This window comes from Musca vetustissima, unplaced genomic scaffold (assembly GCF_032173495.1).
Source record: "Musca vetustissima isolate MV318-11 ecotype Yass unplaced genomic scaffold, APGP_CSIRO_Mvet_v1 utg34935, whole genome shotgun sequence".
NCBI classification, from domain to species: Eukaryota; Metazoa; Arthropoda; class Insecta; order Diptera; family Muscidae; genus Musca; species Musca vetustissima.
Genome location: NW_026875175.1, coordinates 24,476 through 35,030, shown reverse-complemented (window position 1 = coordinate 35,030; position 10,555 = coordinate 24,476). Strand labels below are relative to the sequence as shown.

General features: G+C 33.3%; 1 protein-coding gene across 1 annotated transcript; it reads left to right on the top strand.

Annotated features, from left to right (window-relative positions):
• Nucleotides 1-5,423: 5,423 nt before the first annotated feature.
• LOC133337674 (luciferin 4-monooxygenase-like) lies at nucleotides 5,424-8,834 on the top strand. The gene is made up of 5 exons (XM_061545881.1): nucleotides 5,424-5,567; nucleotides 5,698-5,905; nucleotides 5,961-6,147; nucleotides 6,214-6,330; nucleotides 7,868-8,834. Exons 1-5 carry the CDS (start codon nucleotides 5,424-5,426, stop codon nucleotides 8,832-8,834), a joined length of 1,623 nt encoding a protein of 540 aa, XP_061401865.1.
• The last annotated feature ends 1,721 nt before the right edge of the window (nucleotides 8,835-10,555 follow it).

Genomic DNA, 10,555 nt, shown 5'->3' with positions numbered 1-10,555 from the left:
ATTTATACAAGGCGTGGATTTTTTAAAAAAATAATTTTTTGAGGATTTATACAAGGCGTGGATTTTTTAAAAAAATAATTTTTTGAGGATTTATACAAGGCGTGGATTTTTAAAAAAAATATATAATTTTTTGAGGATTTATAAAAAAACATTTTTTTTGAGGATCTATACAAGGCGTGGATTTTTTAAAAAAATAATTTTTTGAGGATTTATACAAGGCGTGGATTTTTTAAAAAAATATTTTTTTGAGGATTTATACAAGGCGTGGATTTTTTAAAAAAATAATTTTTTGAGGATTTATACAAGGCGTGGATTTTTTAAAAAAATAATTTTTTGAGGATTTATACAAGGCGTGGATTTTTTAAAAAAATAATTTTTTGAGGATTTATACAAGGCGTGGATTTTTTAAAAAAATAATTTTTTGAGGATTTATACAAGGCGTGGATTTTTTAAAAAAATAATTTTTTGAGGATTTATACAAGGCGTGGATTTTTTAAAAAAATAATTTTTTGAGGATTTATACAAGGCGTGGATTTTTTAAAAAAATAATTTTTTGAGGATTTATACAAGGCGTGGATTTTTTAAAAAAATAATTTTTTGAGGATTTATACAAGGCGTGGATTTTTTAAAAAAATAATTTTTTGAGGATTTATACAAGGCGTGGATTTTTTAAAAAAATAATTTTTTGAGGATTTATACAAGGCGTGGATTTTTTAAAAAAATAATTTTTTGAGGATTTATACAAGGCGTGGATTTTTTAAAAAAATAATTTTTTGAGGATTTATACGAACGGAGTAACGAACGATTAAAAAACACTTCCTAGTGGAATGAGATATTTAATATAGACAGGGTATTGACCGTACAAGTAAACACATTTTACACGTGATAAGAATTTCCGATTAGGGAGATTTGTTTCCATATACGGCTACAAAATACCAAATTTCAGTGGTTTCGGTTGAAAAACGCGCTCAAGAACCTCCAAATGCCGAAATTTGGGGGTACCTTTATATGGGGGCTACCAGAAAAAAATGGTTTTATATTTATAATTTTTAGTGGAGATATTTGGTACCCAATAAGAACCCAATATACCAAATTTCAGCGAATTCGTTTGAAAAACGCGCTCAAGAACCCCAAAATACCGAAAATTGGGGGTACTCTTATATGGGGGCTACCAGAAAAAATGGACCTATATTCATATTTTTTGTGGAGTGATTTGGAACCTATTTAGAACTCAAAGTACTAAATTACAGCCAAATCGGTGGAAAAATACGACCAAAATCCCCAAAATACTGAAAATTAGGAGGTGCCGTTACATGGGGGATACCAGAAAATATGGGCCTACATTTATAATTTTTTGTGGCGACATTTAGTACTCAATAAGAACCCAATGAACCAAATTTTAGTGCATTCGGTTGAAAAACGCGCTCAAGAACCCCAAAATACCGAAAATTTGGGGGTACCCTTATATGGGAGCTATGCCTAAACGTGGACCGATATGGTGTTTTTAAAGAATATTTTTTCAAGGCTTCCTTAAGGCGTGGATTTTTTAAAGAATATTTTTTCAAGGCTTCCTTAGGGCGTGGATTTTTTAAAGAATATTTTTTCAAGGCTTCCTTAAGGCGTGGATTTTTTAAAGAATATTTTTTCAAGGCTTCCATAAGGCGTGGATTTTTTAACGAACATTTTTTCAAGGCTTCCATAAGGCGTGGATTTTTTAACGAATATTTTTTCAAGGCTTCCATAAGGCGTGGATTTTTTAACGAATATTTTTTCAAGGCTTCCATAAGGCGTGGATTTTTTAAAGAATATTTTTTCAAGGCTTCCATAATGCGTGGATTTTTTAAAGAATATTTTTTCAAGGCTTCCATAAGGCGTGGATTTTTTAAAGAATATTTTTTCAAGGCTTCCATAAGGCGTGGATTTTTTAAAGAATATTTTTTCAAGGCTTCCATAAGGCGTGGATTTTTTAAAGAATATTTTTTCAAGGCTTCCATAAGGCGTGGATTTTTAAAGAATATTTTTTCAAGGCTTCCATAAGGCGTGGATTTTTTAAAGAATATTTTTTCAAGGCTTCCATAAGGCGTGGATTTTTTAAAGAATATTTTTTCAAGGCTTCCATAAGGCGTGGATTTTTTAAAGAATATTTTTTCAAGGCTTCCATAAGGCGTGGATTTTTTAAAGAATATTTTTTCAAGGCTTCCATAAGGCGTGGATTTTTTAAAGAATATTTTTTCAAGGCTTCCATAAGGCGTGGATTTTTTAAAGAATATTTTTTCAAGGCTTCCATAAGGCGTGGATTTTTTAAAGAATATTTTTTCAAGGCTTCCATAAGGCGTGGATTTTTTAAAGAATATTTTTTCAAGGCTTCCATAAGGCGTGGATTTTTTAAAGAATATTTTTTCAAGGCTTCCATAAGGCGTGGATTTTTTAAAGAATATTTTTTCAAGGCTTCCATAAGGCGTGGATTTTTTAAAGAATATTTTTTCAAGGCTTCCATAAGGCGTGGATTTTTTAAAGAATATTTTTTCAAGGCTTCCATAAGGCGTGGATTTTTTAAAGAATATTTTTTCAAGGCTTCCATAAGGCGTGGATTTTTTAAAGAATATTTTTTCAAGGCTTCCATAAGGCGTGGATTTTTTAAAGAATATTTTTTTAAGGCTTCCATAAGGCGTGGATTTTTTAAAAAAAAATTTTAAAGAATTTTCAAGGCTGCTATGAGGTGCGGATTTTTTAAAAAAAAAATTATTAAAGAATTTTTAAGGCTGCTATGAGGCGTGGATTAAAAAAAAAAGTTTTTCAAATTCTTAACCTAGGCGTGTATTTTTTAAAGAATTTTCAGGGCTGCTATGAGGCGTGGATTTTCAAAAAAAAAAAACACAGTTTTCAAATTCTTAACCTAGGCGTGTGTTTTTTTAAAGAATATTTTTTTCAAGGCTTCTATAAGGTGTGGATGTTTAAAGAATAATTTTTCAAGATTTTTATAAGGCTTGGATTTTTTAAAGCTCTTTTTTGAATATTTCTCCTTCACCTTTGATATCCTTTCTCTATTCTCACATAACTATTCTATTATCAAAATATTCACAGACGGACGGACGGACATGGCTAGATCGTCTTAGAATTTTACCCTGATCAAGATAATATATACTTTATAGGGTCTGAAATGAATATTTCGTGAATTACAAACGGAATGATAAAATTAATATACCCTCCATTCTATGGTGGAGGGTATAAAAAAATAAATATATTTTTTTCAAGGCTTCCATAAGGCGTGGATTTTTTAAAGAATATTTTTTCAAGGCTTCCATAAGGCGTGGATTTTTTAAAGAATATTTTTTCAAGGCTTCCATAAGGCGTGGATTTTTTAAAGAATATTTTTTCAAGGCTTCCATAAGGCGTGGATTTTTTAAAGAATATTTTTTCAAGGCTTCCATAAGGCGTGGACTTTTTAAAGAATATTTTTTCAAGGCTTCCATAAGGCGTGGACTTTTTAAAGAATATTTTTTCAAGGCTTCCATAAGGCGTGGACTTTTTAAAGAATATTTTTTCAAGGCTTCCATAAGGCGTGGATTTTTTAAAGAATATTTTTTCAAGGCTTCCATAAGGCGTGGATTTTTTAAAGAATATTTTTTCAAGGCTTCCATAAGGCGTGGATTTTTTAAAGAATATTTTTTCAAGGCTTCCATAAGGCGTGGATTTTTTAAAGAATATTTTTTCAAGGCTTCCATAAGGCGTGGATTTTTTAAAGAATATTTTTTCAAGGCTTCCATAAGGCGTGGATTTTTAAAGAATATTTTTTCAAGGCTTCCATAATGCGTGGATTTTTTAAAGAATATTTTTTCAAGGCTTTCGTAAGGCGTGGATTTTTTAAAAAAAATTATTAAAGAATTTTCAAGGCTGCTATGAGGTGCGGATTTTTAAAAAAAAAAATTATTAAAGAATTTTCAAGGCTGCTATGAGGTGCGGATTTTTTAAAAAAAAATTATTAAAGAATTTTTAAGGCTGCTATGAGGCGTGGATTAAAAAAAAAAGTTTTTCAAATTCTTAACCTAGGCGTGTATTTTTTAAAGAATTTTCAAGGCTGCTATGAGGCGTGGATTTAAAAAAAAAAAAAACAAAACAGTTTTCAAATTCTTAACCTAGGCGTGTGTTTTTTTTTAAAGGCTTCTATAAGGTGTGGATGTTTAAAGAATACTTTTTCAAGGTTTTTATAATATTTCTCCTTTACCTTTGATATCCTTTCTCTATTTTCACATAACTATTCGATTATCAAAATATTCACAGACGGACCGACAGACGGACGAACTTGGCTAGATAGTCTTAGAATTTTACCCTGATCAAGAGTATATATACTTTATAGGGTCGGAAATGAATATTTCGATGAGTTACAAACAGAATGACAAAATTAATATACCCTTCATACTATGGTGGAGGGTATAAAAAAATAAATGTATTAATTTCCACACATGGAAACTAAAAATAATTTTTAACTTAACATCGATTATATTTTTAGATTAATGTAATGGAATAATTTATATTCGTCAATCTGAAATCAGTAGAATGACTTTGTATTAAATTTCTATTGCCTACACTCCCGTTGCTGAGTCCAGCAGTGCTCCAGCAGCTATATCGATAAAACATTATTTGTTCACGTTTCTTTTCGTGATTGAATTCTTATCACCGTCGGTCGCTGAAGTAGACATACAAACCTATAATATGTTTATAGTTATGTTGAACAAAAATCGTTACTTTTATTTTGATTTTCTGACCCAGTCCAATAAAATTAGCGAAAAAAATCCACGTTTTGTGTAGGTCCTTAAAAAAATATTTTTAAAAAATTCACGCCTTGCTTTGGTCTTTGAAAACATATTTTTAATAAATACACTACTTGTGTTGGTCTATAAAAAAAATTTCTTTTCCATTTTAATTATTTGGAACCCACTGTGAGTAAATTAAAATGGTGTTACTTAGGCCGATCAATTTGTCAAAATTGATTTTGAGATAGCAACAATAAAATGACAACTTCCAAAAACAAACACCCTATTACGATCGCCTGTTGTTGCCATAGTTCATTTCTTTCGAAGACATTTAAATGCCTATGTGTATTATGATAAATTAAAGAAATTGTTTAGTCATTATAATATGGCCTCACAGCGGCTAAATTTATTTTTAGAAATCACAATTATTATTGATAGAAATATCACCAAAGGTTTGGGGATCTCCATAATGGCGTTTCAAACGCCTCACTGATAGATAAGTCTAAAGTCCGATTAGATACCCAGCGACATGGTCTGATTTACGGAAGTTTGCTGTTATTTGTTGTCGATGCTTCGGAATCAGTTTCAAAATACTCACACAAGGAGTCGGAAGAGATTTTATTAAGGCCTAAATTTTAATACAAAGAGAAATAAAAATAAATTGAAAATATGACTGCTTTCGATACTGTTTACGATAAACATAATAAAATATGGAAGGGTCCCAGTATTGCACCACTTTACGATATTGAACATCATTCGATGGGCACGATTATTTTCAATCATATGAAAATGAATCCTAGGAATATATTACAGGTAAGGAAGGAAGGAAGGATGGAGCAAAAATATTCAATTAAAAATAATTCCCAATGAGATGAAATTATTTCAATCCCATCATCCAAGAGTGATTTAAAAATCTGATTTTAAATATATATCTTCACTGCAGATCGATGCCTTTGATGGAAAAACAGTAACAAGTGGAGAAGTCCTCACCTGGGGCATACGCATAGCCATGCATTTAAAAAAATTGCGAATGCTCAAAGACGATATTGTGGGTATTTCGGCTCGTAACACCACCTATTTGACACCGCTTGTATTGGGATGTCTCTTCAATTGTAATCCTCTGCATGCTGTCAATCCGAATTTTCAAGAAGGTGATTAAATTGTGCCCAAAAAAATTTTTGAATTAAAAAAAACTCTACTTTTTAGCCGCCATAACCCACTGCTTTGGCATCACCAAGCCTCAAATAATTTTCTGTGATGGTCGGGATTATGAGAAAATTCGCAAAGTGACGAATTCCTTCAAGCCCACAATTTATACCCTATGCGAACACATTGAGGGTGTGCCAACGGTTATGGATCTATTGGAACCCACAAAAATGGAACGTTTTTATCAGTAAGTCAAATATTTACAATGAGATGTAGTAATTTAGAAAAATTAAGAAAATATTATTTTTTGCAGACCTGAACCCTTGACCTTGGGCGCCGACCAGACCTTTGCCATTCTGTGCTCTTCGGGTACCACAGGGTTACCAAAAGCAGTTACCTTATCGTCGCCAAAAATTAAAGTTGAATTCACGTAAGTTCATCAAAAATCCAGGACTTCAGTTAGTCAATGAGGATTTTTTTTACAAATCCACCCCTTGTGATGATTCTTGGTGATGGACCTTATAAAATATTTTTTTTAAATCCATGCCTCTAAAGGACCTTGAAGAACATGTTTTATAAAAAAATCTTTAAAAACATGTTTTTATACCCACCACCATAGTATGGAGGGTATATTAATTTTGTCATTCCGTTTGTAACTCATCGAAATATTCATTTGCGACCCTATAAAGTATATATATTTTTGATCAGGGTAAAATTATAAGACGATCTAACCATGTCCGTCCGTCTGTTGTAATCACGCTATCTTCTGAAGGAATTAAGATATGGTGCTGAAATTTTGCATAGGGTTGTCTTTTGTCTGCAGGCAGGTCAAGCTCGATGATGGGATATATCGGTCCACGTTTAGGCATAGCTCCCATATAACAGTACCCCCCCCCCCCAATTTTCGGTATTTTGGGGTTCTTGGGCGCGTTTTTCAACCGAATACGCTGAAATTTGGTACATTGGGTTCTTATTGGGTACTAAATGTCTCCACAAAAAATTATAAATATAGGTCCACTTTTTCTGGTAGCCCCCATATAACGGTACCTCCTAATTTTCAGTATTTTGGGGAGTTTTTATCGTATTTTCCACCGAATTGGCTGTAATTTTGTATTTCGAGTTCTTAATAGGTACCAAATCTCTCCACAAAAAATTATAAATAAAGGTCAATTTTTTTCTAATATCCCTCATATAAGGGTACCCCCCAATTTTCGGTATTTTGGGGTTCTTGAGCGTGCTTTTCAACCGAATTCGCTGAAATTTGGTAAATTGGGTTCTTAATAGGTTCCAAATCTCTCCACAAAAATTATGAATATAGGTCCATTTTTTCGGATAGCCCCCATATAAGGGTATCCCAATTATCGGTATTTTGGGGTTCTTGAGCGCGTTTTTCAACCGAATATGGTAACAAATCTCTCTACCAAATAGTTATCAGATTTGTTCCGCGTTTTGAGTTTGGTTCTAAGACTCTTTTGTAATCATTTCAACTGCGGAGGATAGAGAGATAAAAAATTAGAACGTAAGGTTCGATAATGAACTATAGCCGCATTTAGACCTAGTCCCTGATTGGAGGTTCCAGAAGGAGTGGGCCGATATTCCCCATCTTCGAATTTGAACTGAGTTTGGAAGAAATAATAAGATGGGCAAAGTTCGGATGAAATCTAAATTTTCTGAAACGAATTTGGTTCAAAGAAACATGGGGTCTAGAACAATAATTTCGATGAGGCACATTTTCGCCGTGTTAAAGTGTATACACCCTCATTAGCCATAAGGCTGAGGGTATAATTATCCTTTAAAAATTTTAGAAATGTCGGTATACGTCCACTTTTTGGTATTTTCCCTATATTTTCATTTCTAGTAACTGTCAGGTGTATCTATGGTGGAGGGTATTCAAAGTTCGACCCGGTCGAAATTACCGCTTTTGCACTTGTTAAAATTATTTTAATATTTTTTTCTTCTCATTTCAGCTCCGCAACGGTGGATGATGTCTACTACACCACCAGTGGCATTGACTGGGCCAGCGGCCTCATGTCACTGCTACAAAATTGTTATGTCGGCACCACTCGTATTGTTTCCCGAACTCCCTTTAATGCTGGCGAATTTGTTGAGCTGGTGAAAAAATATAAAATAACCTCCACAATATTGGCTCCCGTTCAATTGGTCGAACTTGTCGGCTGTCCAACATTTACCACTGAAAACGTGGCCAGTCTGAAGTTTATTCTCTTCGGTGGAGGTTATGTTTCCAAACAACTTGTTCAACAATTACAAAAAATATTACCCCAGTGTGCCATCTGTATAATGTATGGACTGACGGAGACAGGTGGTGTCACCATTGATATTTGTGAAAAATACAATCACTCGGTAGGGAAACTCCTACCCAATGTCCAGCTGAGAATTATGGATGCTGATGGCCGCAATTTGGGTCCCAATGAAACGGGAGAAATTCTCGTACACCTACCATACAACTGGGCGGGATATTATGGCAATCCCATTGAGACACAGCGAATGTATGATTCTCTGGGATGGTATCACACGGGAGATTTGGGCTATATGGATGATTCGGGTTATCTGTATATTGTCGATCGTAAAAAGGATATTTTGAAATATAATGGTCTGCATTATTGGCCTGGGGAGATTGAGAATGCCATTCGAGAACTACCTGATGTTGTGGATTGTTGTGTGGTGGGCGTATTCGATGAGCGTTATGGTGATGTGGCGGGTGCCTTGGTATTAAAGAAAAGTGGAAGTAATTTAACATCCGAAAAAATTGTCGAACATGTTCGCAATCGTTTGGTGGAACCTCAAAAGCAACTACATAATGGTGTATTCTTCGTTGACAAATTGCCACAGAATAATAATGGTAAAATTCTGAAGCGAGGAGCTAAAGAAGTACTGAAATCTTTATTGGAACAATCGGTATCGGTAGATCGTTAAGTTTTTGTTGTACCACCCTATAGTTATAAGATTAATTTAATTTAATAAAACCATATTTAAATTTAAAATTTGGATTTTTGTCTTTCTTGTAAGGCAATGACAGTCCTTAAAATATATATTTTTCCAATGACAATACGAAGGTGAGCATTTTAAAAGAATATGTTTTTAAGGACCAACACAATTAAATAATATATTTTTTTAATAGGACTTTTAAAAAAATTGTTCAAGGCCTATTTGAAGACTTGAATTTTTGTGAACAAGTATGTTTTCAGTGCACCATCTGTTTTTATATCACTATAATCTTTGAAATGAGTTTGCATAAAAAAGGCCCCGTTGGCTCACACAATTATGGTTATTGATAAGGCAAGCTCCCATAGGGCGATCTTGATTATTTTTTGTAAACATATTTCAAATTATTATTAAAAAAAAAAACCAGTAAGGAAAGTTCAAAAGTCGGACGGCCCGACTATATGATACCCTTCACCACTTTGGGTACATACAAGAGATGTTAATATCTACAATAGACATAGAATCTTTGGAGGACTATTGAGATGGAATCGGGCGAAATTAATTGTGCTATCTAGATGGATATTTGAACAAATTTAAAAAACCAGTAAGGAAAGTAGTAAAGTCGGACGGGGCCGACTATATGATACCCTTCACCACTTTGGGTATATTCAACAGATGAATCCTAACAGACGTCGCATTTTTAAAGGACCAGCAAAATGAAATTGGATCCATAAACATGTCATTCTGCAACCTATACTAATTTCTTTAATTTGGTCAGATAAAGAAGCTATGTCTAAATCTGAACCGATTTCAACGATTTCAGGAAATTTAACTCACATGATTCTAGACCTAATTCATTACGCTGTGCCATATTTCGTGCAAACCGAAAGATATTAAAGGACTTTCATACATCATTTACTTAAATTGGACGAAAATATATATGGGAGCTTTATCTAAATCTGAACCGATTTTCATGAAACTTAGCACACATCATTCTAGGCCTAATTCATTGCGCTGTGCCAAATTTCGTGCAAATCGAAAGATATATAGGGACTTTGGTGCACCATTTACATAAAATCGGACGAACATATATATGGTAGCTATATCTAAATCTGAACCGATTTTCACCAAACTCAGCACACATCATTCTGCACTTTATACAGAACGCTCTGCCAAATATCGTGCAAATCGAATGATATATAGGGATTTTGGTGCACCATTTACGTAAAATCGGACGGAACTATATATGGGAGCTATATCTAAATCTGAACCGATTTTCAGGAAACTTAACACACATCATTCCATACCTAATTAATTACGCTGTGCCAAATTTCGTGCAAATCGAAAGATATATAGGGACTTCGGTGCACCATTTACATTAAATCGGACGAAAATATATATGGGAGCTATATCTAAATCTGAACCGATTTTCAGAAAACTTAACACACATAATTCTATACTTCATTCATTACGCTGTGCCAAATTTCGTGCAAATCGAAAGATATATATTGACTTTGGTACATAATTTACATAAAATCGGAAGAAAATATATATGGGAGCTATATCTAAATCTTGACCAATTTTCACGAAACTTGGCAGACATAACTCTACGCTCAATTCAGTAATTTATGCCAAACTTCGTACAAATCGAAAGACCATTTGGTGGACCATTTACATTAAATCGGACGAACATATATATGGTAGCTATATCT

Bases quoted from the DNA above. Each gene is read 5' to 3' on its own strand.
- LOC133337674 (XM_061545881.1), top strand. From the start codon at position 5,424: ATGACTGCTTTCGATACTGTTTACGATAAACATAATAAAATATGGAAG. The intron at 6,148-6,213 runs GTAAGTCAAATA...TATTTTTTGCAG, and splicing joins AAAATGGAACGTTTTTATCA to ACCTGAACCCTTGACCTTGG. The intron at 6,331-7,867 runs GTAAGTTCATCA...TTCTCATTTCAG, and splicing joins AAAATTAAAGTTGAATTCAC to CTCCGCAACGGTGGATGATG.